Source organism: Pempheris klunzingeri, chromosome 7, assembly GCF_042242105.1.
Source record: "Pempheris klunzingeri isolate RE-2024b chromosome 7, fPemKlu1.hap1, whole genome shotgun sequence".
Classification (NCBI taxonomy): domain Eukaryota; kingdom Metazoa; phylum Chordata; class Actinopteri; order Acropomatiformes; family Pempheridae; genus Pempheris; species Pempheris klunzingeri.
The window spans coordinates 24153754-24179793 of NC_092018.1; the positions used below are offsets into that span (position 1 = coordinate 24153754).

General features: G+C 43.9%; 1 protein-coding gene across 1 annotated transcript in view; it reads right to left on the reverse strand.

Annotated features, from left to right (window-relative positions):
• cux2b (cut-like homeobox 2b) overlaps positions 1-25751 on the reverse strand; it is an 81178-nt gene extending 55427 nt beyond the window's left edge. The window contains exon 1 of the mRNA XM_070834096.1: positions 25689-25751. Coding sequence (XP_070690197.1) covers positions 25689-25751 — 63 coding nt within the window. The remainder of the gene's footprint in view (positions 1-25688) is intronic.
• Positions 25752-26040: the final 289 nt, after the last annotated feature.

A 26040-nucleotide genomic window follows, 5' to 3' on the forward strand; every position in this document is an offset into this window, starting at 1 on the left:
GGAGATGTGAAAATGGAGAGCGACAGCGAGGCTTCACAATACCCAATAATGCGGAAAAAAGCCCATTCTCCGAACACAGAATGCTTCAAAACTTAGGTTTCTTTGAGGAGAATGCATAAAAAAATTAGGAGAGCAGCCAGTGTGTTTTCTTGTTTCTTTTAAAGTGGGAAAAGAGGAGTGCACTGCAGGGGACTTTTCTGTGAAGCTTCACCATTGAGGTCAGTTCGTGGGAGAGGAGGAAGGCTCCAAAGATGCAGCCATCATCACAATGGCCCACTTTCACCTGAAACGACGAGCTGGAGCGATGCAACACAGCTAACCTGCGATTGTTTATTCTCTCTTAAGAAATGTCAATCTGTTCGCTCTCAGGTGTGCTGCTCTTCCCCTTGTTTTTGTTGTTTTCTCCCCCCTACTCTCTCCGTTTTCCCTTGTCGATTGCAGCAAGATCAAAGCGACGCCGCTGGAAGAATCTGAATATTTCAGGTGTGGAGAGAGGGCTGCGTTTCACACCACCTGTGTAGTGGTGAGAGACAGGTCCCTCCTCTCGCTCAGACTCAGTTACTGGGGCCCCATGGGCTCGGCGACATAAACCAGGGCCACCTGTCTGAGGAAGAGGGAACACTCCTTTACCCTCCTTCTCTCCATCACACTTTCATTTTACAGCATTTGAACCAAAAATAAATGAATCTAAATAGAGCGGTGAGAGTGGGAATAAAACCAGTGCTGACAACAAGCAGCTGAGAGCTTTGAGCACCACCACAAAGGCTCTAAGATCCGGCAGACGAGCTCCGTTGCCGTGGAATGGGAGCAACCACTTGAAAGGGCAGTTTATACATGAATCATTTTATAATTTGCCCTGTTCAGCCACAGAAGGTAGCTCTCGTATATTAAATGATGAGCCTGGTCAAGAGAATCTCCAGGATTACTTCCTGTCATAACATAGCACACAGTGCAGAGCAGGTCTGCGAGATGATTTTCATCACATCATCAGGGCCGCCATTTCTGACCCAAAGCAAATAAAAAGCATCCCTGATGTCCGCACCAGCCTTAACGGTTTGATGTAGCTGCTCTCCTTGGAGGGCTGTGTGCCTTGACATGTGTGCATGTGTAAGCACTTGTGCAAGCATGTGCGTACGTGCATGTGTGTACGTGTGTTCAGGGGGGCGTGGAGCAGGTTCCACACTACCAGTTCCCAGCCATGTCTCTCAAAAGGGCTGTAAAGTCTTTACAGCAAATTCCTTACATTCATCTGTGTCAGAGCACTCGGCACACATTAGGCGTTTACACGGGAGGAAACACAATCTATTTGATGCTACACTGCCCACACGTCCAGAGCCCTTCTCCCCACACTGGAGATTCACAGTGTTTAACTTCCATTTCATATTCTGAACAGGCAGGCAGACAGGCAGGAGAGTGCAGGGAATGGACTCCATCTTGCTGTAAATCAGCATTTAAACACCCGGCTAAATGTAATCTGGAAAAAGTCAACAAGAGGCCCTCGCATTACGCTGTTCAAGATATTTGTTTTTATTTATTCTGGAATGTGCAATTGATTTTTGTTGTTTCCCCTAATGATCTATGCAAACGGTGAACCGAAAAAAGTCACACTCCATTTTTTCCCTGCCTGCTACTGCTCTCCATCTTTTAATATCAGTGGTGCTTATGAGAACAAGTGGAGGTTAATCTAAGGAGTGGGTCATAGCCAGCCGGCTCTTTGTAAATGTCAGGAGGGAGATTCAGGCCCTTCTTATTACCACACTAAACCAACAAGGTTGACTGCTCCAAGACGGATGTGTGACTTGGCGGCGTCTTCCCCCCACTCCTCACCACCATCACAGACCGACGTGAGCACAGAAAACCTTATTAATCAATCGATTTATCGCCATAAATCAGGCCAGGCTTTGATTGTATCAGCAAGTCATGCAATCAATCAATTAGTCAGGATCTACCGGCCCAATTTGCCTAAAGAAAGATGAATGCTCTCCCACATCATCCATTTGGTTGTCCGTTTACCCATCAAACATGGCTGCTGTTGACTCCCAAGCCCAACATGCATCCTTTTATCGATTTCTGCTGATTAAACTTGCAAAGGAGTCAAAGGACACTTAACTGACTGGGAATAATTCTGCCTTTTTCCATTTGTGGTGAAGTATTTTCTGTGCTCTCCTCTGATAGTGTTGGCTCATCAACAAAATAACCAAGTGCAAATATTAAAAAACGAAAAGACAGAGCTCTCATGACTGAAGTGGCAGCTATAGAAAATAATGCTTAAAAGGTACCTGCATCCACTTTGGGAAAAACATGTGGCACAACTGGACAAATCGTGCGCTAGTATCACTCAACCATACCCAGGTTTATATGGCAAGGCAAGGGGGAGTGAGGGGGACTGAGCAAGGAAACAGCTGGATGAACAAACTGTGGAAAACATATGTATAATGACATATTTGTTTCATATTTTATCCCAACTGTGAATTCCAATCCACATTGTGACACCAGCTGCCTCGGTCCAATGCCTCCCATCTGCAACTCTGTGTCATGATGTCTCTGAGGACAGGCAAGGAAACTTTGGGGACGACGAAAACCGACAGGAGCAAGTAGAGCACGACAGAGTGGGCTGCCGGAGCCTCGGCATGCTTCTCCCCCAGCGGCGGGTTGGAATGTGGCAGACTGCAGAGCTGCTGTGGAGAGGAAAGAACACCGGGGACTCCCCAGGGAGAACGTCTGTGGTGGGATTAGAGACCCACCAGACCTGGTTCTGCTTCATACCCTCAGACCCCGCTGTGTCACAGCCAGGGGGGCCACAGAGCTATCTGTGGGGGCTTTACAGTTCTGCCCAATCTCCCCAAGCCTCACCATGTAATTAGAGATAAAGACAGAGGGCTCAGCTACTCAACCTCAATTCTCCTAGCTTCACAGAAGGCTGCCCACCCACAGCCCCCAGAGGAACCCTTCGACACTGCCATTACACCAGCACCTGTATATGCTACCTAGCTACAAACCCTCTCATCTCCCAATCAACTACTTAAAGACTGAACATGTGACATACTACATAGTAAGGCGCATGATTGTGACTGACTGGCATTCGAATGTGGAGTGTCCTGAAGTCACCACACCATGATTCGCAAAAGCAATATGCTCTTTCTGACGACACATTCTGTATATTATGAGTGTCTCAGAAGCTTTATAATGTAAAAATTCTCAGGTAAACAATAACCACGGTAAATAAGTAATTTTTCTTCATATCTCCCTCCTTTAAAACTTCATCCAGGCAAAGAGGAAAAATTTAGAGGATAAGGCAGAGGAGGAACTCTCGACTATATTCAAGAAACACAAAATTATACTATAGAGGGATCCATTATTCATCTCAGATACATTTTTCATTTAAGAGTGGGCTGGATATGAGCAATGATGAATGCATCGCCCAGGATGCAATTTGTATGTAAAATAACAGAAGATTACAGAATATGTTTTAAGTGCAAATGCAGTTTGTTGCCATCTAAGTAGAAAATGCATTCTTACAAAAAGGAGGAAGACCTGAGCCCTATAAAATCACTTAGCCCATAGCTAGGCCCTTCGCCAGACCTTATAAAGGGTCACAATGAGAGGCTCAAGTGATGAATGAGCCGACTGGAGTAGATTTTCATTCATATAATATATACTACCTCTTGGCAGACCATTTGAAAATGTGGAATAAGTAAACTCAATAGGCTAATTCAGCTTACATCAAACTCAGCAGCACATTTCCTTGAAATCCACCATTCTGCAGTGAATGCACAGAGAGCAATTGCAGACTGTTAGATACATGTCTACGCACAACTGCACACAAACATACCACAGTGTTTCAGTGCCTGCCAGGCATCCACATGTTCCTCTCAGGACTTGCTCTCTCCTCATCAGCTTCACTGTGTGCACACCGTTTCAATTCAGTGCCTCTCAAAGACACACAAAGAGCCTTCCCCTCCATTCACCGTACAAAGATTGAATACAGCCTTCCAACACAAGACATGCCCACCACAGAGCATGTAATACAACTCATTACTGGGCACGCAGGGTGCAGAGGGCTGTGATGGGAGAGACAAGCACAACGGGGAGAGAACAGGGTGCCCTCACACCAATGTCTCCATCTTTTCTCACAACTAACAGAGCTCTAAAATCAGCGTTAATAACTAAAGCAATCCAATTGATTTTTGGAGCTTCTCCGAAATAAGTGTTAAAACAGTGGTGGAATTACGGGGAAGACCAGAAATACTGTTAACACTTTAAGTGAAAGTGCCACAGAGGCTACATGCCCATGGGCATTACTAGTTACTTGATGGATAGCATTCAGGGGTTAATTCAGGTCTGAATTGCAACTTCCCCTCCTGCCTTTCCAAAACTGTGGTTGACCCGCAAGCAAACCATGTCCAATCACAAAGAGGCAGGGGAACAGTGTATCTGGGTCGGCTACATTGATCTCAGCCCTTCACTGCATGGCTCTGGGGTCAGGTTTTTGTGTGCTGACAAGAGGGCACTACGTTTGGTTCTGTGTATGTGCAGGCAGAGGCGGGAAGCTGTGATTGTAAAGTGGGGAAATGGAGAAGGATGGCGAATCGGCTAATCCACCACTGCACACGGCCTCGTGAACCTTCCTTAACCTCAGGGCAATCGCATGACCTGAGGCAAAGCATTGCACGCATTAAAAACACATGAACTTCAGGGCATTAGAGTTTCAAGCACGCAATCAATGGGGCCACAGGTGCAAACATTTTCTGCACTGCCAGTGGAATGTCCTTTTTTTTTTTTTTTTTTTAACCCCTCCCAGGATTACAGTGGAACCAGTTTTTTCCCTGTGTTCATGTTAATGTCAGCAATAATAGAGACCTGCAGCACAAGAAACAATAATAAAAAAATAAAAAAAAAACAGAGAGACCTAGAGACAGCTTTTGGAGGTGGGCTGAAAACAGCGCAGGGAGTCAGGAGAGAGGGCAGGATATAAGGAGTCTGTCAACTTCTCCCTGTCTGCTCCTGTGTTCGCTCGCTTCAGACTGAGGGGAGCAAATGGGCCTAATTCACACTGGCTGTGTGTGAGTGTCTCTGCTGTCTAGCAGCGTGAGCGGGAATTAGATCTATGGTTTGTAGCCTTCATCCCTTCCCAGACAGACTTGTTCCGGCTCAGAGGCGCTGCCTAATCCGCACCTCTCTCCCGCTTGCACTCCCGGAAAATGACTTCACACAGCTGCCTCAAACGCCCAACACAGCAATTCTTGTCTGACTGAACTACCCCCCACTCAAAAAAAATGCCTCAGCAGACCTCCCATAGCTCATTTAACATACCAATTCCTCCCTAAAGCTCCCGCCTCCTCCTGAGAGATGAGAACAACAAGGAAAACAACTACAACCCTACTTGATAATTTAAGGGCCCTTTTCTCTGGAGAGCTGTCAAAATCAGCAGTACAGTGGGAGAAATTCACAGAGAGGGGAGGCACCCTGGTTGTGTCGCCGACCTGGTTAGTCGGTGAATAGCTGGTTTTAAATATCTATCGGTGTCCAAGTATTAATAGCCAGACACGACATTCATAAACCTGCACAGGTTTTTACATCACCTTGGGGGTGTCAACTGGCCCCTGGAGCTCCTCCACGATCCTCTCTCCCTGCATCCATCTACCCATCCAACCAAGAGGATGAGAAGTGAATTGAAGTGAATGTCAGTTCACAGAAAGGACTCTGGGAACACAAAGCCAAGTGCGTTCTCACATTAAAAACCAGATCTTGGCCAGGTGTTTTTTTTTTTTTTTCTAGTTGCTGTCAAGGACACAATCATACTGGATAGGCCGGGCTGCAAGAAGGTTGCTCCCAGGCACAGTGGCCTATTTGGGTCATGCAGGGTAACTCCAGATAATGGCAGGGCCACTCAGACAAACACTCCAGCCTTAAGGACAGGAAACCGGGAGAGGTCCTTTTTATAAACCAAAGCCTATCTAATGGCTTTCATCTGTTTCACGAGTACCCCACCTACCAGACTGTGCAATGAAACCTTGCACTTCCTCACCTGCTTCTGTTCTGAGCTACTATGAAAAAAAGATGCTGCTGCTCGCAAGAAAGTGATTTCAAGATCTTCAAGTGCCAATTTGGATCTCAGGGGAAAGTTAAAACAAGTGTAGAGTATTTAAAGTATGAAAGTGAAAAAAAGGGGCAAACAATGTCTTCCATATGTATAAGCAGTCAACTGATGCTGCGAGAAATGCAGTGTAGTTCTCAAGAACTCCTTAGGCAGCAGTGAGAAACAAGTGATATTACAAGAAAAGGAGAATGATTAAAGCCTAATATGGCATTGTAGAGAGGGGAGAGAGAGGTGATTTATCCCTTCACGGCCTTTTGACACTAAATTAAACTGTTGAGTCCATTCCCCCGTGCCAGCTAGTTATCTTTCCAGGCTAATTTAACACTATAATTTACATTCCATATAAAATACATCCTGATGTGGTGCTGTCAAGGCCATACATCATTTGCAGAGAGTGCTCCAGTTTCAGTGAAAAGGACAGAATTAGATCATATTCATGATGCAATTAAACACTTCAGTGGGAATCGATGTAAAACCGATGAGCCCTGAAAACAATGCATATGGCTGAGAACATTAGAACACATTACCTACCATTGGATCCCTCGCTCCACAGACGCAATTTAAAATCCTCTACCACTCCACTCTCCGTCTCTCCAGATTCATAACACACAGCGATAATAAATGAATTTTTCACAAAATTATTCAACTACTAAATTGCCCATGGTAACTGAGTATCAGATGAAAGTGATGTGAATTATTAAGTAGGGAAACTGTTTGTTCTCACCATGGGTGTAATAATCGGCCAAATGAGAAAGAGAAGGGGCGCAAGAGGGACAGGTTACAGTAAAGGGAAATCTCATAATAAACATCAGTGATGATGTAAAAATGGGAAAACTCTGTCTGCCGCCAAGGCCTCCAGCTGGGTTGATGGTATCGACCAATTTCCCTAGGGCGGTAGTGTGGGTTTTCTTATGGATAGAAAGAGGAGAACATTACCAGGCACGGCTGCACAGTCTCATGTAAAACTGGCAACAGGCCCTATGGAGCTGGCAAACCACTGCAACAGCCAGCCAATGTTACACCATCTCACCACATTTTACATAATCAGACAGACAGCGCAACAGACCACACACTCACACTGCTCTACTCCAGATCACATCAACTACCTGTCACACACCTCTCCACGACCATCAGGCTCACTTTGATTGCTTTAGAGCCACAGTCACAAAAACTGAAACATCTATTGCAAAGCAAACGACTAAACTGCAGAAATTATTTTTCAGCCCAATTTGAGGTCGTATTTCCCTTAATCAACATTTGCCTTCCTCATTTTTCCTCACCAAGCACGTTTTTATTGTCAAACCCGAAACATGTTGATAGCAAGACAAGTACATAAATGTAATGAAATTCAAAATGTAAGAGCTATACAGGGGGCAGAGGTGCCGCAATTTGTAACCATTTCTGACAGGATGAGTTGGCCTCTCCAACCAAAACAGTAATTATGCTTAATGGTCCTTTAATCTGTCCATCAGGCAGGAGGTGAGCAACCAGGTCAGCCTAAAGTGCTCCAGGCGTCACAGTGTGTCAGGGTACAGTCAGAGGGGTGAAGTACTCCACGAGGAGTGCCAGGAACACTCGCTACAGCACAGAACATCATCAGGCTGCAGGACACCTGCCTCCCTCTAACACACACACACACACACACACGCATTAGTCAACACATCATACACCTGCATAAAAATGCTTACCGGTGGACTGCAGAGTAGTGGCAAGAGAGAAACACACTCCCTGGACAAGTATGAAGTGAGCAGAAGGGTGAGAAAGAGTGTGGGCACCTGACAAATTTGATCTAATCCTGATTATCCTGGATTAGATGATTGATGTCAAACTCTGTATTGTGGTGACTATTCTGAACTATCATGTCCGGCTGGTGCCCTGGCACTCTGCCATCACCATTAAGCTGCAACTCCAAAAGTGATTTATACAGAATCGCTGCAGATGAATGTAGGTTTGAAGATTAGCTGATTCCAGTACACATTAGAAATCATGTCTGGTACATACGTCGACAGTCACGCATGTCTGAGCCCAAACCCCCCCCATGCACAGACAAAACTGGGGCGGAGAGAGCACTCCAAGCAGAGAAATGGCACTAGGTCAATCCCAACAGTAATAGCAAAGACACAGGGTCCATACCAAAACAAGGGTGAACAAATACTACCTTTGTACCCAGAGTCATTTGTACCCAGCTCAGGCACCTGGCTATCTCAGAGCCTGGCAGATAGAGCGCCTAGTCCCAGCTATGCATCTGTACTTGTGCTGTATTTGTTATCTTGGACAAGTATTCTCCCTCACCATTTCAGTGGCCAAATAGAGAGGGGGGAGAAAACGAATCACTCCTAGACCTACTCCTGTTGTTCCCTCAGCTGTCAACACTTCTCACAGACTTCACCCCCTTCCTAGCCACATCGATACAGAGAAGTGACTGCTGTTTGCTTTATGATTGCCTTGTTTTATTCTCTTGGCCGGGCTTTTTCGCAGCCCTCACAGCTCTAATCAGACCGTCTTGCCTGGACAACAGAGCCATTGTCTCTTTAAGTGAAAGAGGCAGTGGATCAGTGAATCCCTTTCCATTTTCCTGCTTTATTAGCCCAGCGGCACACTACTGTTTATACTAGTGGGTATTCTGTGTTTGCTGAGAACAATTACAGTATGACAAATGATCCGTCAATGCCATCTATCACGCCAGAGCTGACAGGAATCCTATAGACAGGGCAGCCATTCGTCCCCCGCTCCCCATCTCTGGGGTCCCATGCTTTAGTATCCATGACAACGTGCAAGCCACTTGCCACGCTTGCCACTTCACAGTGAGAGATGAGCGCCCGTGAGTGGCTTTGAAAATTAGCCTTTGACACCCCATGTTCCACTGCGCTCCCACCCTCCTAGTCTGCAGTCCAGCCCCTTTGGGGGCCTCAGAACAGTCCAAACCCTTTTACACATTCAGGCTCACACAAACACAAAGGCAGACACATAGCTAGGCACCACCATAAACATGCCTCTCTGGGTCTCACACTATCAAATTTATTGTGCCTGAGCTATACGATTCTCAACATTAACCTCACAGCTACATTACCTATCCAGCAATGGAAAAGAAAGGGAAGCACCAACATGGCCCACATCCATAAAATGGGGTGAAAAATAAAATGGATGAAATAGAAAAATAAAGGTTGAGAAGTGGCTGAATGCACATGAGCTTCCAGCACATTATCAGACAGAGCCGACCGCCTGACCCTTCCTTATGTCTCTCCAAAAGACAAAAAAAAAAAAAAAGTCCGTTATAAGGTTTGGAAAAGTGTTGGAAAGTATTTGTTTTTTTTGGTCAGTAGCAGTAGTTCACTATACTTTACCTTTTGGCTTAACTGCACAGGAGAGCTGTGTGTAGAAGGGAGGGATTTAAATATATGTGCAGTACAGATCAGACTGAGAAATCTAATTATTGCAATATATTCAAGAATATCAGGAGGTCAACATTGGAGAGATGCATAAAATACTCAAATATGAATGCAAAAGCACTTGCAGTCTTACTAAATCACAAATACAAGAGATGTTGTGAGCCAAGCTAAGATTTCCATTTGACTTCTAGACATACCTCTTTAGGGTGGTGTTTATGCCGTAAACTACACTTGGCAGCTGAGGATCATATTACTACCGTGAAAGAAACAAACAAAGCTGTGCAAATGTGGTGCACTGTCAGAGGCAACGGTTTTACTGCTTGTGATTAATCATATTTGGAGAAACATTAAAGGGAAAGGAAGAAACTGGCTCCAGCACTAGGAGGTAAGGGTGTCAACTGATATAACCCACCACTGACATCAAGCAGAGCCAGCTAGCTCATTGATGTGGCAGCGTCTCATTTTCACCAGTTTGGAAGCAGACAGTTTTGCAGCGCCTTGCGGTTCTTAATTATCTTCCGACTTTGTCTAATTCAATCAACACAACTCAGATCTGGCTGCGAAATGGCACTCACATCCCCTCAAGCTCAGCAAGTCAAAAAACACTGAATAAGTGGAACAGTCAAACTGACAAAATGGCATAGCACATGAGAAATAACTGCTATTTTATCTCCCTGGCTGAGACCTCATCCACAGCAGAGAGGATGAGGGGAGGCTGAGAGAGCAACCAATCAGCTCTTTGTTTTAAGTTACAAGGCTGCGTTCAGGGGGGACACAGGAGTCGAGTGCTTTGATGACGCTGCAGATGTTGCCTCGCTGAGCGGTGTGAGGTCACTCTGTTAGCCGAGACTCTTTTGGTCCGTTGCTCAGATGCTTCCTGGCGAGCCCAATATCCTGTTACCACAGCGGCATCTGACTACGACATCAGACGTCAGGACGGTACGCTATTTCACACAACTTCCTCACAACTGCGCTATACATTTTTAATAGAATACAAGATAAATACGCCAGCAGCTGCATGAGCGCATGCACGCACCCACTGACAGAGTCTTTCAAGGTCATTAAAGATTAGACTGCCAATTTGCCGTCTAAAAAGTGAGTGGCATGATGAGGAGGTGGGATCACTGAGCCCATCCCACCAAAATCCTTTTCCGCACCACCACTATTCCCACCCATTCACCTCCCATCTAATTCCGAGGGCCACAGCATTATTAGATTTTGACATTATTAGCTGAAATAGCAGAGAGGCCCTGCTGTCATTATAAAGCCTTTACTTTTGCGCTGACTGCCAAATCTGTTTTGCACTAGCTACAGACTGCCAAACCCAACAATGGCAGATTAGTGAAGCCCTTCTCCTGTTGCAGCAGAGGTTAATATAAAGTGACAGGGCTAAGTCCGCTCCGATTAAGTATGCTGAGAGATATTACGGCAGTTTGTTACATCAGATCGTTATTGGATTAAACAGCATGCACAACAATGAAAGTTTAATTTTAATTTTCGGCAGGAATATAAAACAGGCCCTGAGAGCGCTCCTGTCAGAACAAAGGCAGTATTACAATAACTTGTTGTTTTGCTTCTTCCTTTGCCATTACTGGAGTGGCAGACATGAGAAGAAATGATGGGAAGTGAGGACGTCAACCTTTAGATTTTTTCCTCCCTTAGATGAATACATTATTTGTAAACCAACAGAGTTCAACTGCACATTACATTTGTGACCTAAAACATAAGAGGATACAACAGGTATCACAAATTATAAGAGCAATTTAATTCCCTGCACCCCCCCCCCACCCAAAAAAAAAAAAAAAGCACACACACATCTACTGCTGTGCTGCATGCAGTGAGAGTCCAGCTGGCCAGTGCATTGTTAGCTCTGCAAGAGGTCATTACACCTGGCCAATAAGCGGTTATTAATCTTTACAGAGTCATCCATTAGCCCGTCCAATTTTTATAACCCTCTTCTTTATTAGATGAGATATCAGCTGTCCATATCTGGCAGAATTATGGACTTCCTCATCTGGGCTCCCATCTTCCCAGAAGGTGTTGGCGTGCTGGGCCAGGTAGAGTAAACCTGAAGCCCAGCCAGGGAATGAAGGGGGGGCTGAATCTGCCACTCTCCTGGGGTATTCCCCTCTGTCCCGTTACCTCAGATAAATCTCAGTGCTTTACGATTAGGTACATAAAATGAGTCATAGATCTGGACGGTAAATAAGAGCTTGTCAGTAGAGCTGACGCCAGGCCCAGCTCCTCCTCCATCTCCTCCTCTGCCAGATAGTCCCTCTGTACCCCGGCCATCAGACTACTGCTATTGAGCAGGGGCTAAAAAGGCTCCAATAAATAAGCCTGATATTTCCCTCAGGACATCTACAGTGCCACCCTGAAGCATGCTTGCATACACTGAACAAACAAAAACCTCCAGCATCAGAAATAGGACTGTTTGGATACTATCAATGTTTTCTTTCTCGTTTTTTCAAATCATCTTCAAAATGGCATTGAGCTCTTTGTTTCTAATTACTTCACTGATAGAAAAGCCAGGAAGCCAATGGATCAATCCATTTCAAGTATCGTCAAACTATATGCTGGACTCCAGGACCCTGATGTCTTTTAATGGACCTTCAATCCATACTTGCAATTAAGCATGCAAAATCTCCCATTAAGTAACTCCACTTACAGTGTATTTACTCTGGTGCTGTTTGGGTGTTTTTCAGAGAGTGTCTTCTGCGAGGCTGGGAGAGCAGCAGCAAGATGACCTGAGGTAGGAGTGACGGTGTCCAAATGCGCTAACACAGTGATGGACACTTCCTCTGCAGTGCCAGCTAATCATTGTTGCTGATTCGTTTACACTGGTCCAAAATGACTCCCTGAATGACCGCCTTTGCATATCAAACAGACAAACACACAATAGGGATACACTGTTGGAGGACATGAGAGCAGCTAAACACCAGCAGTGTCGTGATAGTCTGGGGAACAGCAGACTCATAATACTGTATGTACAAACGGGCATCCACGGGCTGATTGATAGCATATTAAACAGAATTGTGTTACTGCCTATCTGCTGCACAATTTGACAAGGCACCTGCAAAACTGTTTTCAACATACATCAGCACCTATTCAGCATAACTGCATATGAAGTGCACTGCATCTCACTGTACCAGAAAAAAAGGAGGCTATCAGGAAAAAAAAAGAGGAAAGCAGAGAAAGTGCATGGCTACAGGCACGCAATCAGCTAAGAATTCAAAATCTCGCCCAGTTTATACAGCTCTATAATCAGAGAGCAAAGAAGGAAACAACGCCATTGGCACAGCAGCGGAAAGATTCAAAACATTTTCATTAGTGAGCGAAAAATAAGTAGTCTTTATTGAAAGCATTGCTTCTTTTTTTTGCACAAGTTTGACGTTTAAGGGGGAAGATTAGATGGAGGACAGGGGTTTTTATGTCAAGTCTGAACTCTGTGGAAGCCTTTCTTCCCAGTTAAACCATTTGATTTATTTTGTCGTTTTTCCAAGTGTTTCATCCATTGTCGAAAATATGAAGCAAAAGAAAAGCTAAAAAAAAAAAAAAAAAAAAAGAATTGTAATTTAATGCATTGATTACACTTATGACAGTGTCGGGCAAAACTGTATACTTTATCTTGTAATTGTTTTGCTGAAAACATGATCATTGTCATTAATGAGTTCACTCTTAACACAATATATAAACTGGAAGTCTCTCTCCGCTGAGGTTAAGGAGTGGATTTGAACAGAGCACACAATGGAACATAAATATACTGGTATTAAACAGCAGGATGTGTAATTATGTCATGTGACAATATGCCATCGTATGCCATGATGCAAACAGGTCATCACATCACAGGGTCAAAAGGTCGTTATGTCATCTGTGTCATTTGCTAATATGTTATGATGTCAGTGTCATTATGTCGTGCACTAGTCAACACGATATTTCCCCTTTTTTGAAATGTTGCTATGATTATTTTTGTCTCCTGTTGATACTGTGACAATAGCATTTCTTTAAATATATATAATATATATTATGAGTCTTGCAGCTCCACTGACTAAGATGTGCGTTTATGTACTGTGTTTATGGGACATGTTCTTCCTGACTAGTCTATTGTTTTAATATCCTTGTTGCTGGATTCCTCTGTTTATTCTATTTCAGCTTTTCCATCACTGCCTCAGTGTCCTTCTGTTGTATTGATCCATGTCATCTGCTCAGTCTTTTATCTTTCATGACTACGAAGTGCTCTGGAACTTGTTTTACAAATTATACTTTTACTGTAATTATTATTAGGGATCCATAAGCAATTGTTTTGTTTTGCTTGATTGTCATCCTCATTCTTCTTCCTCCTCAAAGTGTCTGGATCTTTTACACCATTGGACCCACAGCATCCAACCTTTTCAGACCGTTTTAAAATAGATTAAAAAGATTAGACGGGAAAAAGAAAGATTTTCAGCCACAGAAGCAATCATTCTGCACATAGTGACAATAATTTCAGCGAATCCATTTTACTGAAAGATGTTTTTTTTTTCTTACCATTGCCCTCTTACACTTCCACCTTAAATGTGTTTATGAACGTAAAGCCTACTACATAAGCTGACACATCATTTTTTTAGCCCAAAGGTCTGTAACTTGACTACTCGTTGATAGTAGTACAGTATTGAGGGTTAAGATCAACCTCATACGCCATAACTCATTTTGCGAAATTTCAAATGTACGCGATACTGAGAATTAAAATTTGTAACTCAATGACTGTTAATTCTAGTTATTGAAATTAAGAGCTTAAGCAAATGTGTAATGACACGATGCAGCGACACGTGGCCAATACGTGACACTGTAGTAGCCATCCACAACTGATCTACAGTTCTTACGTTGCATGAATTCAATCAGTTTCCGCTTTTAGTTCAAGTTATTCGTGTCATTTTACTATGAATGTCCAGCTGTTTTCCACAAAAACAGACGTTGTCATAGACACAGACACAGCATGTCAATGTCTGGCATTTTAAACCTCGGCTAAATGTCATTTTTAGAGTTCTTATTTCGCTGTAATGCTTTTAAACTTATTCCAGGGTTGTGGGTGACATGAAAATCTATTTTTAAGTAGCATGGAGTAAGTGACATATTATATTTTCCCTTTTAATTATGTTTGCTTTGTCACATTATTGATTAATCTTTTTGACTTGGGTATCTTGATTTAACCCCATCAGGACAGAACAGTATTGATTTTACATATCATATCAACATATCGCACCATTTGACCTTGTTTACTGGAACAGTCACTGTTAAAAAAGGACACCATGTATGCAAGTCTACATTAGATAATCACACACAGAAAAAAGTTTGCCCTTACAGTGGTGTCAAAGCAATACCATTACATTATGCTGAAATATACAGTATTAAGTCTTTCTATGTGCAGTCCATGTGACCGACACATTGTCCCACTGTGATGGGACGGTACATACAGTATATTTAGTAGCTTATTCCCTCTGATTTTTACATACTGAAGGATCCTTCACATGATCACAAAGAATACATGGGGATTGGCCGTTTAAGAACCAGATGTGCAAAAATAAGGAGCACTCTGAAGAAGGATTATCTCCTCATAATTCTGCCTCTGTATCGAGTCATAACTAGACATCGTCAGCAGTTGCGGAAAGGTTCTGAACATTAAGTTTATAGGCTCCTCATTATTTAACATGTTAGGGTCTCCCCACAGCCCAATGAAATTTTGATGGCAATATTACAGCTAGTTTGTTGGCTTCCTACTCCTACTCACTACTTATGCAGATGCAAATGGGTAAGAGAAGTCTCTTTGGACAGACCCACATTCACACAGGAAAAGACATTAGACTAATCTACCTTTCTGCTCTGATGTGAATAAATATATACAACGGATGTTCCAGAGGGCATGACCAGGGAGGGTTGGATTTGCTGCAGCCTTGGTAATAGTGTTGTTGCTGCAGACATGCATGATGAGGCCAGACCCCTGCCTGGACAGGCCAGGGACTGCAGTATTGCCGTGGTCTGAGCTGGCCATTTCCTGCCTCTACATCTGCATACAGTAAAAAACAAACATTCCTGTAAATAAAGACGGCTGTCCAGCAACTGTCTTCCCAGCGACAATGGTATTGACCGTAGTCAGATGCTCCGCTGATTAAAAATTGATCCATTTTGAAAAATCTAATCAACTGAATAGGATTCTTTCATACGTGGGGTGGGGTGGAGTTGGGTGCGTTTGCTGGGGGTGGTGGGGGTTGAGCAGCTGCTGACACAGAGAGGCAGACCTGTTATTAACCCCTGCACCTCCATGCAGCCCCCTGCACCCTGCTCCCTAGTTCACATCCCCCTGCGCCCCGGGACTAGACATGGCCCAGACGGTCTGAATTATTCAGCAGTCTGAGAGAGGCTCCGGCCACTTGGCCTATTAATGCCTGCCAGCAGAGGCTAGTGGCTCTAATGGCCAGTCCAGAGGAGCCCCTGTTCCCTGTGGACGGAGGGAGGGCTGCTAACACTAGGCTGCAGGGGATGCGAGAGCGAATTCATCAGGGGCCGAGGTCGCGGCAGGTTAATGATGCCGCACGTCTAGACGGATGCTGGGCTCACACCCTGGCCAAAAGGTAGTGGGGGATGGTGTTGCGATGCAATAATATTTTTATCTTTGAAGGAGAACCAGCCCTGCAATATTAAGTCTTAGAGTTTATTTATGAAAGAGGAGCACTGTTGACTTTGACCATGATCTACAATTGACCTGAGGTTCCTTCCTTAAAAAAAATAACAGAAAACAATGAATATCTCTGAACGTTGTGTTATATTCTGGTAGTCTATCTACTATCTTATTTAAGGCTAAATGAAAAGGAAGTGCAGTAAGTAACACTTATCACAAATGGATAAAATGTTCTGACATGGCTGAACAACATTCATAATAGAGAGATTAAAAGATTGTCTACCCAACCCAACTTTGATTACTCACAACCCCTTATCATCATTGCACAAACAAACCCAACAGCTGGAGTGGGCCCTCAAGTCCCGCACAAAGTCACTCAGTAATCAGGGCATCTCCCCCAGAGTGAAAGGGGATGAAACTCAGGGTGCGACTCTCACTTGGGAGCAGCTCGGGTTGCCATGAAGTCTATCACCTTGGTGATCATGTGCATCTGCTTTGTGCCTGTGAGGGTGTAAACACAATAGTGAACACGGGCATGAGAAAAAAATGACCCCCCCTGGGTGCATCGCACATGATCCAGTCAACAGCAGCAGAACACATGATCTGTGTGGCGTCTACCTGGAGGATTCCGAACAGAGCAAGCTCTTAGACAAAAGTAATCATTGTTGCACCAGAACACTGTCATCATTCACTGTGAGGAAAAATACATTATAAAGTCCAGGCAGAGGAGCAGGGGAAGGTATTCTTATCATCACCCACTGGAGATTTATTCACTTGAAGGTTGAGCTGTTTGAGTGAGTGGGCTCGATAAGTCTGATGAAGCGGAATGAGTTTAGCCTTCAATAGGTGCCATCTGTACTGGACTGCACCGCCACAATGCACGCTCTTCCAGGACATAATGCCAAGCACATTTACTGTTGAGGTCAACATCACTGCCTTGATTGAACCAAACCAAGGGCATCCCACGGAAGGCTACGGAGTGGATGCGGACACACCCCACGCCCATTTACACAAATGTAATTTCCCCAGCTCCCCTCACTCAAGGTGACCAAGCACATCATTCAGAGATCTACACACAATGATCCTGATGGCCTCATTGCAGCACAGACACTCCGACATTCAAAACAAGTCAGCGAAAGCATGCAGCGAGAAGAGCTACTTCAAAAACACATTCAAAATGAAGAAAAAAAAAAATGTGTGGCCCAAGCAGGAAACCACATGCATAGCAAATTATTTTGCTCGGCTGCAGCTAAAAGTCATGTGCTTACTTATCATAAGGAAACACTGTATCACAGTCTAAATATTGGTACTGCATTAATAGTCAATAGGATCATTTCCATATAGCATCAAGCTGAGATGAAATATTGTAAGGATAAACATTCCTGTGAGGTCTGCACAGACCTCCTGCAGTCGAGCACTCAGGAGAACCAGGAAGACTGTCCACTTCCCATGCATGCCTCTTGGTTTGTCATACAAGTTGAACCCCCCACCCACCCACCCACCACCTCAACCAAATTTTGGTTCCTTAGGCATGCTCCTCCTGCCGCATACAGCCGAAGCCTGGAGCAATGTTTAGCTAAACCTGCTGGCCTACGTAGGCAGGGAGAGTCCCCAGAGGGCTGAACAATCAGACAATTTCAAGATCATGAAGCATTAAACCAATCCCGGCAGGGTACACTAATTAAACAGCCGAGCCCAGCACAGCCAACCAATCCCCACAGAGCAATTAAATCCATCCCCTCTAAAACACTGTGGAACCTGTCTGGGGAAAACTGCCGAGGAGTGAAAGAGAGGAGAGAAAGGGGGGAGCGGCGGAGAGTGGAGGGGAGGAAAATATCATAAAATTCATCTGAAAAAAAAAATAGAAAGAAAACTATAGGGGGAATGCAGCAGGAGGCTAACAAGGGAAATTGAAAACGGAGCAACTCAATTCAGTTCTTTGTTCTTTTCTCCCTTTTTTGCATTAAGATTCAAAATGTCTGCATTTTCACTCAACTGAGGGGGAGTGAGGCTGTGACCACATTTAAATGCAAAAATAGTGACCCTGTTGCGATCAAAAGTTGCATATTTAATTAAGATTACAAGGTCTGGGAAGCACTCGTGAGACTGAACGGAAAGACAGAATAGCCTCAAGGCCTATATTACACACCGGCAGAGCTGCTAACACAGTTGCAAACCCTAATCAATACCCCGATGCCCTCCACTACGAAAGTAAATGAACAGGTGACAATGGAGGCATGACATCACTGAGCTTTTCAGGGAACAATAAACCAGATAAACCAAGAGGCAGCAGGCAGTGAGAGATGCAGATTGATTTGGGGATGATACCGTACCTCCTACACATATGCAATAACTAATTAGACTGCATGTGTTAACATATATAATTGCTGACATTAATAATAGATCGTAATAAACAAGGCAATACAAGATTTTCAAAATCTAATGGTTTACATAAGCGAAATCTCCTGTTGTGCTATTTCGCTGGAGATTCTCAGAGAAAGTGCAAGTGGTATTTCGGTGGTGTTGAAAGGAGCTGAGAACACCGAAGGGGTATGATTCGAGTGGGAGCAACTGCAAACCAGAGGTGTGGACAGGGAGATAGACTTGCTCTTTTCTCCCCCGACCGAGGCGTGTATAAATCACAGAGCCCAGCTTCATGTCTCCACTTCCTGTTCCTCTCCATTAAAAATGATAAACTGTACCTCTTGAAGCCACTCGCTCGCTTTAGGGTCCCAGTCTGCACCTTCCTGGTGAAGAAGCGAGAGTGCGCGGCTCAGATTTATTCCATCCCCTCCCATTGTTGGAGATGAATAAGAGAGTAATTAACTGTGTGGGGGTAGCAGCTGCACAAAGACAAGACCGGCTAACACAACAAGCCTTATCCATCTGCTTTTGCTATAACACACCTTTTGTATTATTTTGACAAATAAGAGCACATCTGCTTAGTAATAACAAACCCAGGTTTAATACTCAAAAGACCACCAAGAGATCATCTTTCCAGGGTCTTCTCTCTTTTTTTTACTTAAATGAGGACAAATGGGCCTTACAAATAGATGGCATGCACAAGACTACTCTTCCTCCAGTCTGGTAAACACACTCTGAGCAGTGGCACATAATGAGAGCGACTGAGATCCCCAAAGACAACCTGGAGAAGGTTAGTGAAGCATTGATCTCATGAGTGTGCCGGGCCCAGGAGCACCCTTCACACCATGCTAACTCACACTACATGACAACCGCCATCAGAACACCGTATCAAAGCTTGACACTTACCCATTTGGGAAAAAAAAAGGTATGCTTTTTTTTTTTTTTTTTTTTTTTTTTTTAAATCATGAAGGTCAAAATGGACAATACAGGAATGAAATACAGCAAGTGAAGCCCTGCCAAATACAGCTGAGGCATGCTAGGTAGAGAGATGGAGAGACAGAGAGAGAGGGGGGCAGTGGGATTCATAGTAAGCCCAGTAAAATGAACAAGAAAGGACTGGTGCTCAATACGTCTGCAGTGGCGTCAGACAGTCAAAACAAATAAAGCCAAGGCCGCTGTGGAGAAACGCAGCTCAATACGGACTTGCTGGGCATGGGACTGGCTGTCAGCAGGGAGAGAGGACACAGCTTTATACCCATGCCGATGAGCCATTACCTCTCCCCCTCCTGATGCTTCCGCCTGTCTCACTGTGAGGGAAGAAGAGGCTGCCCTACCGCCATGGAGCCGTCCTCAAGCAGACTAATGTGTCCCTGAAGTTTTGTTAAAGCTGGTTATTTACTCCTGCAAAGCAATTGCTCCAGCTCAGGGGCAGTAGAACGGAGGACACACCGCTATGAAAAATCTGGCATCTCTAGCTATGAAGCACTGTCAAATACCAAGGGGGCGTTCCTGCTGAAACATTGGGGGTATTGCTTTTTTGGCACAAAGCTTCATATAAGAAGACATTAAAACAGCAAGCCTCCAAACAGAAATATTCAGGCAGGTAGAGATGCAGAAGAAAAAAAACAAAGAGGATAATGATGAAAGTCTACAACTATTAATGATCAGTATTATGAAATCATGTGTCCTGATCCAGCTGCTGCGGTTCAAACAGCAGTTTAAAGGTTTAGTTCACCCAAAAGAAAGAAAAAAAAAAACTCTAGTGGTATCTAGTCATGGAGACAGGTTTGGTTTTATTTGCTCAGTTTTTGAGACATCAGTCTCTGAGATTTCTGCTCTTCGCCTACATAATTGAGGTGTACAGAATTTTGTCTGAGGTGCTTCCAGCATTGAAAACATGTAACATTAACAGCTATTTCCAGGATAACAATGTCCCTGTTATTCTGCACAATTTGTAACGCACCGTCAACAGGTTTTGTTGGGACGGTTTCAGTTTCATCCTAGTTTCAATGAGAACTGTTCACAAACAGGTCTGTGGATTCTAGCCCTGCTTCACATACATGCCACGGTCCTGCAGCGCTGCCTTGTAGAACTCGAGATATTTCCACAAATGGCTTGTAAAATTTGTTTTGGGAAGAAATGTTAAACACTCACCTGGTGGTGAGCGATCTTCAGGAAAAAACAGGCAGGTGTGAAGTAAGAAAAAGCACAAAAAACAAAGAGTTTACTCTGACTAATAAAGGTCTTTTCCATTAGATTCGATTCAAACCATGTGAGATCCAAAATTGCGCAGGATTTCTTTGCCACTTACTTGGGTGCTGCAAACAGCGGCGTGCTCAGCGCCGCTGTAGCCAGAAGCTATATTGCATCAACATTACTAAATAAAAGTGTATTTTATCTATCCTTTATGTAGCTTCCATCTTTGATTTGAAATGGTTTGTATTGATAGCAATGGAATAGACCCTTGCTGGTCAGAGTCAAATCCAAATCCTATTTTTTGTTGCTTTTAGACCCAACTAATATATTTTTTCCCTTCATTAAAAGGTCACTAATGATATCTTTATCATTCTTCATGTAATCAATTTTATGAGCCAATCAGGGACTGAAATGTCCCAGTTATGATGATACATACATGATAGTATTGGGTCAGGGCTATGTTGTTTCTTAAACGATACCTGCTACAGCTGTAATTTTTTGGAGCAACAAGATGCAAATTGCATTCTCTACCAATACATGGGGAGGGGGGGCAGAGATCTCAGAGTGCTTATGTCAAGGCTAAACTAAGCAACACCAAAGCTAAATGCATGGCTACATATTACTGAAGGAAGATGAGAAAATAGTTGTAAACCAAACCTTTCATATCACAGCTTTCAGGACACTTCAAGCATACAGTCGCTGATATGGACAGTAACATCACACCCGGCCTTATCAAACAGCAGCACATACTGCAGTCTGCAAACAGGAGCACAAGGCAAAATGATTGGATAGGTATGGAAATCTACTTGAAGGAAGGTCAAAGTGATTAAGCTGACATTAATGACAGGCCTAGTCTTCCTGTGAGAATGCTCACCGTAGCTGTCTCTAAACCCATTTGTCATTCGGCTTCCAACGCTGGAGCATCTGCTTTGAAGTCTCTACCACTAATGCTACACAGAGAGGTTAAACAGCTTAATGCTGAAGTCTGTTTCACTCCTCTCGCTCTCTAATGTTCCCTGCGTTTTATGTACCAGGGTTATGGCTCCTGGATTTCACATCTCAATTTGCCCCAGATAGTCCTGTAAAAGCTCCCCTCTTTCTTATTTGCTTTGTTGTCACTGTCAAAGGAAGAGAGGGGCAACCAAGAGGGATGTGGGACCGTGACAGACATGCCCCACCCATTGATTCACAAAGGTGGTTATAATGAAGGCATGTTAAGAAATGTTTATATGGGAGACGTGCAAAACTCAAACCAGTGCTGATTGCGATGATGGGGCAGCTTTTACATTTAAATACAGAACATAATCTGCTGACAATTTGAAAGCCCCAACAACAAAAGAGACGTCTTGAAAAATGATATAATGAGCGCATACTGTATAGCACACACTGTGGAGGTCAACTTTTATATCTATCACAGCACATGAATAAAATGATACAGTCATTATGATAAATAATACAAGATCTGAGGCGCTCTGGACTTACTTACTCTCCACTACAATGAGATTATGCTGATGCATTTGACATTAACAATATCAACAAACAAATATATGAAAGCATGAATGAAAGGGAGACAGAGAGCGATTTTCACAGCCAATTTGAGATTGCAGGGTTGGTGTGTATGTGTATGTGTGTGTGTGTGCGTGTGTGGGGGGGGCTACTGGCAAACAGCACACAGAGCAGGCTGGCAGCGGAGGCAGCCAGGCTCACAGGCTGCAAAGCAATTTCACTGTTTGGCAATACTGTTGTCTCTGTGTGCGGATTAGAGCTGACACCAGAGCAACTGAGTCATGCTAAATGTAGTACAATCACAAGCTTTTGTTCCTGATCTAAAACCCCACTGCTTCTTAGATTCAAGGAAGAGAGAGTGGAAACAAGGCTAAAAAATGGTAACAAATAAGCAGAGCATTGTTTCGCCGTATGAGCGCAGCATTGCAACATCGCTTTTAAAAAAAAAAAAAAAAAAAGCACAGGGATAAAAGTAACTAGTAGAAACGGTTTCTTAAGTAAAATCAAATAAAAAGTATTTTTGGACAGCTTTGTGGATATCCTTGCAAATCCTCAATGATTAATAGAAAATTTCAGCTGATTAAACAAAAGCACAACTAATCAAACTGCATTTGACCGGGCATTCTCTTCACCTGGCTCTGCAAAGTCTCTCTACAGGACCAATACTCACTCTCGAGGTACCGTATTGGCCCAGAGTTGTTTTTGGGCCTGGCAGGACCTGGCAGGACAGACCCTGACCCGTCCTTTTCATGCTCGCCCACGGAAATGCCATCTGGCTGGTGTGAATGATTACCACAGCAACGGCCGGGTGACCTGCAGCCAGCAGGAACCAAGGTCACTCCACCTCAGTGCTTCGCACTTTCCCTGCCCTCTTTTCATCAGCCTGCAGGTGAATTATTCATCCTGTACTACTCAGAGGCACAAAACTACTGCACAAACACTAAAAAACTGCACACTCAGTTTACGGATATAATAAGTTGTAATGAGAAAATAAATGTTCCAGCGTGAACTGCTAAAATAAACAGCTCGTAGATGTCCTCAGATACGGCGAAGAATACTCTTCTATATGGGCTCAGATGGTGGAACAGCTGCAATCATTTTACAACACCAGAAACTGGCTACAACAGTGACTGAATGAGAAATAAGTGAATTAATTGATTTCTGACACATGTAACAGAGGATGTCACATTTAAGCTGCAAGCTTGTTTGCAACCAAGGGCTTGTAAAAATATTTATTAGAACTGCTGACGAAAAGATAATGTAATCAAATCCATGCTAGCCCTGCGAAATATTCAATGTTTCAGCGTTAAAGGAACAGAGCTTCAGCAGAACATCTAATTATTTCTCAACACAGCCACCATGATCAACACATGCATGTGGCCAGAGCGCTAGCAGACATCTTTGTGGACCGGCAAATGATCCTCAACGTCACCCTGGCAAACTTTATAGGATCAACAACCCGATCACAAAAAGGCACTTTTCCAGACACAAGAAAGTCAATGTGAGCCATTTGTCGTTGCCATGTGTAGAGACTATGTGGACTAAATGTACGTGCACCTCTGCAACAAGGCTTTTTGTTAACAAACTAACCTTTGCACAGTTATTCTGGTGCTTACCGGTGTTTTACTTACAGTTCAGAATATCACCCTGGACAACATGCAAACATAATCCGAAAGCTTTAAACCCAGGTATGCTGCAGAAGTAAATACCTAAATTCATTCCATCCACCTTTTCATCACTGGTGGAATAATTTAGCCCCCTTTAGAAACTGACAATAATCCCTCTGCAGTAGATTCAGGTGCTACTATTTCATAGTAAGCGGCATCAAAGTGATTCATTTTACATGAGGGTAAGGTCATCCGAGGGAACACGAGCATGAGCAAACAGTTTTCCGCTGGTATCATGAATTTTTCTTTATATTAGTGGCTGTGTGCCTTATGATCATCACTGACTGGAGGCTACCCTTTTTATTATATACCACTAAATCACTGCTCATGACACTGGGTAATGGCTTGGGCATCCTTAAGGGGCAGTTCAGATTTAGCTCCTAGGCTACTCAGTCACATTTAATAAAAAATAAAAAAAAAATAAAAACCCTTGGATGTATGCATCTATCATAAATGTTACACGGTGCTCTGGGTGAACCAGGACGGGAGCCTGTTACATGGAGCCGCAACAACAATAGCTCCCCTCGCCCCTCCGGATCCCAGCCTGGATGAGAGAGAGGTCCAGCGGCTGGGAGCTGGAATAACACTCGGCCAGCACAAGACAACCGAGAGCCACCAGATCTGATTTCTCCTCCTCGGTAGGCTTTTCCGAGGGACCCGGGCTGCCATGCTCCTGTCATTTCTCATGTTACAGAACATCAGTCAAACGGCACAGACGCTGCCCTTGCGCCGGCCGAGGCTGATTTACAAACATTAGCGGGGAATACAATTACACAGCCCCCCCGGCAGAGCAGCCCTATGCGGCTTCAGGAGAGAGCAGAGGAGGTGGTGGTGGTGGTGGTTGGGGAGAGAGGGGGGGGGCGGGAGTGGACACTGAAAACAGCGTTTAGCTTTCCCAACCTTATTTCAACGTTTGCTTAGAGGGATACTCGTAAAGCCTGTCAGCGGTGTGGTTTTTAAATCCAACTTTCAGCTCAGCGGCTTCCGCGGCGTGATACCAAGCTGACATGCTATGGGACTATAGGTACATGTTATGGCTGTGATACGAACAAACTGCTCACCTGCCACATCCCCCACAAAATTAATTAAAAGCATTTTTCAATTCAGCGACTTCAAAGCTCGTCTTCTTCCTCTTCTTCTCCCCCCATTTAACTACTAACTGGTTGTGTGGCGGTGCACATCGGTGACGACTAACGTTTCTAAATGCACAGTCCACACAAATGTGGATCTTTTTTCATAAAATGTCCGAACAGAAGGGCCAACGTCCACAAAATAAACTTTCCCAATCACAAATAAAACTTCCCAACATGCAACATCTTGAAGGTAGAAAAATGGAAAAAGACAGGAATTGTACTATAGCCTACTGAAAGATGCAGCAGCAACGCAACGGCCGTCGACACAAACCGCATAAAACATTAAGCTGGGTGAAAAAGTTAGAGCCTACGTCCAAGAACAGAGATTCAGGGGCGCATTAAAAGTTTCCGTACATGTAAGTACGCCGGTGCTTTCCGCGGACAATAAAGAGTAAAAAAGCAAAAAGCTAACGCATGTAAACACCAGTGCTGTCCGCGGTGCTGATCCCAGATCGGTGTGGCTAACACGGAGGCTGTGCTGCTCCACGGTCGCTCCACCGCTGATCAATGATTGAACTGAACAAAGGCAGAAGAGGGATCAATTTCTAATAACTATCAATGCAAACGCCGCTAGCTTTCGCCTTCCGTTTCACCCAAAAGCACACAACACGCAGCAGAGTACAGTAAGAAGACATACCGCTGGAAAAATAAGCAGAGAAAGGTAAGAATAGCACTAACCTGGAGCCGCCGTAGATCAAATTTCTTCCAATATTGAAACATCGATCCTACATCGGCGGCCATCTTGGGGGATATTGAGGAGATTTTTTTCAGCGGCTGCAATAAATATGTGGGCTGGATTCCCCCTCGTTAAACAACGTTTACGATCACCGGTCCCACTTTTAAAAAAACATAACGAACACACTTGACACGAGACTCCACCGATATGTTTGACAAGTCAGCCAACATGTTTTTTTGGGGGGGTTTGTTTTTTTTTTTTGGTTTTTTTTTTTTGGAAGAAAGACGTGAGGGGAAAAAAAAAAAAAAAAAAAAAAGTAGATGATATTTTTGGCGAAGTGCCCGAGTGTTTGAA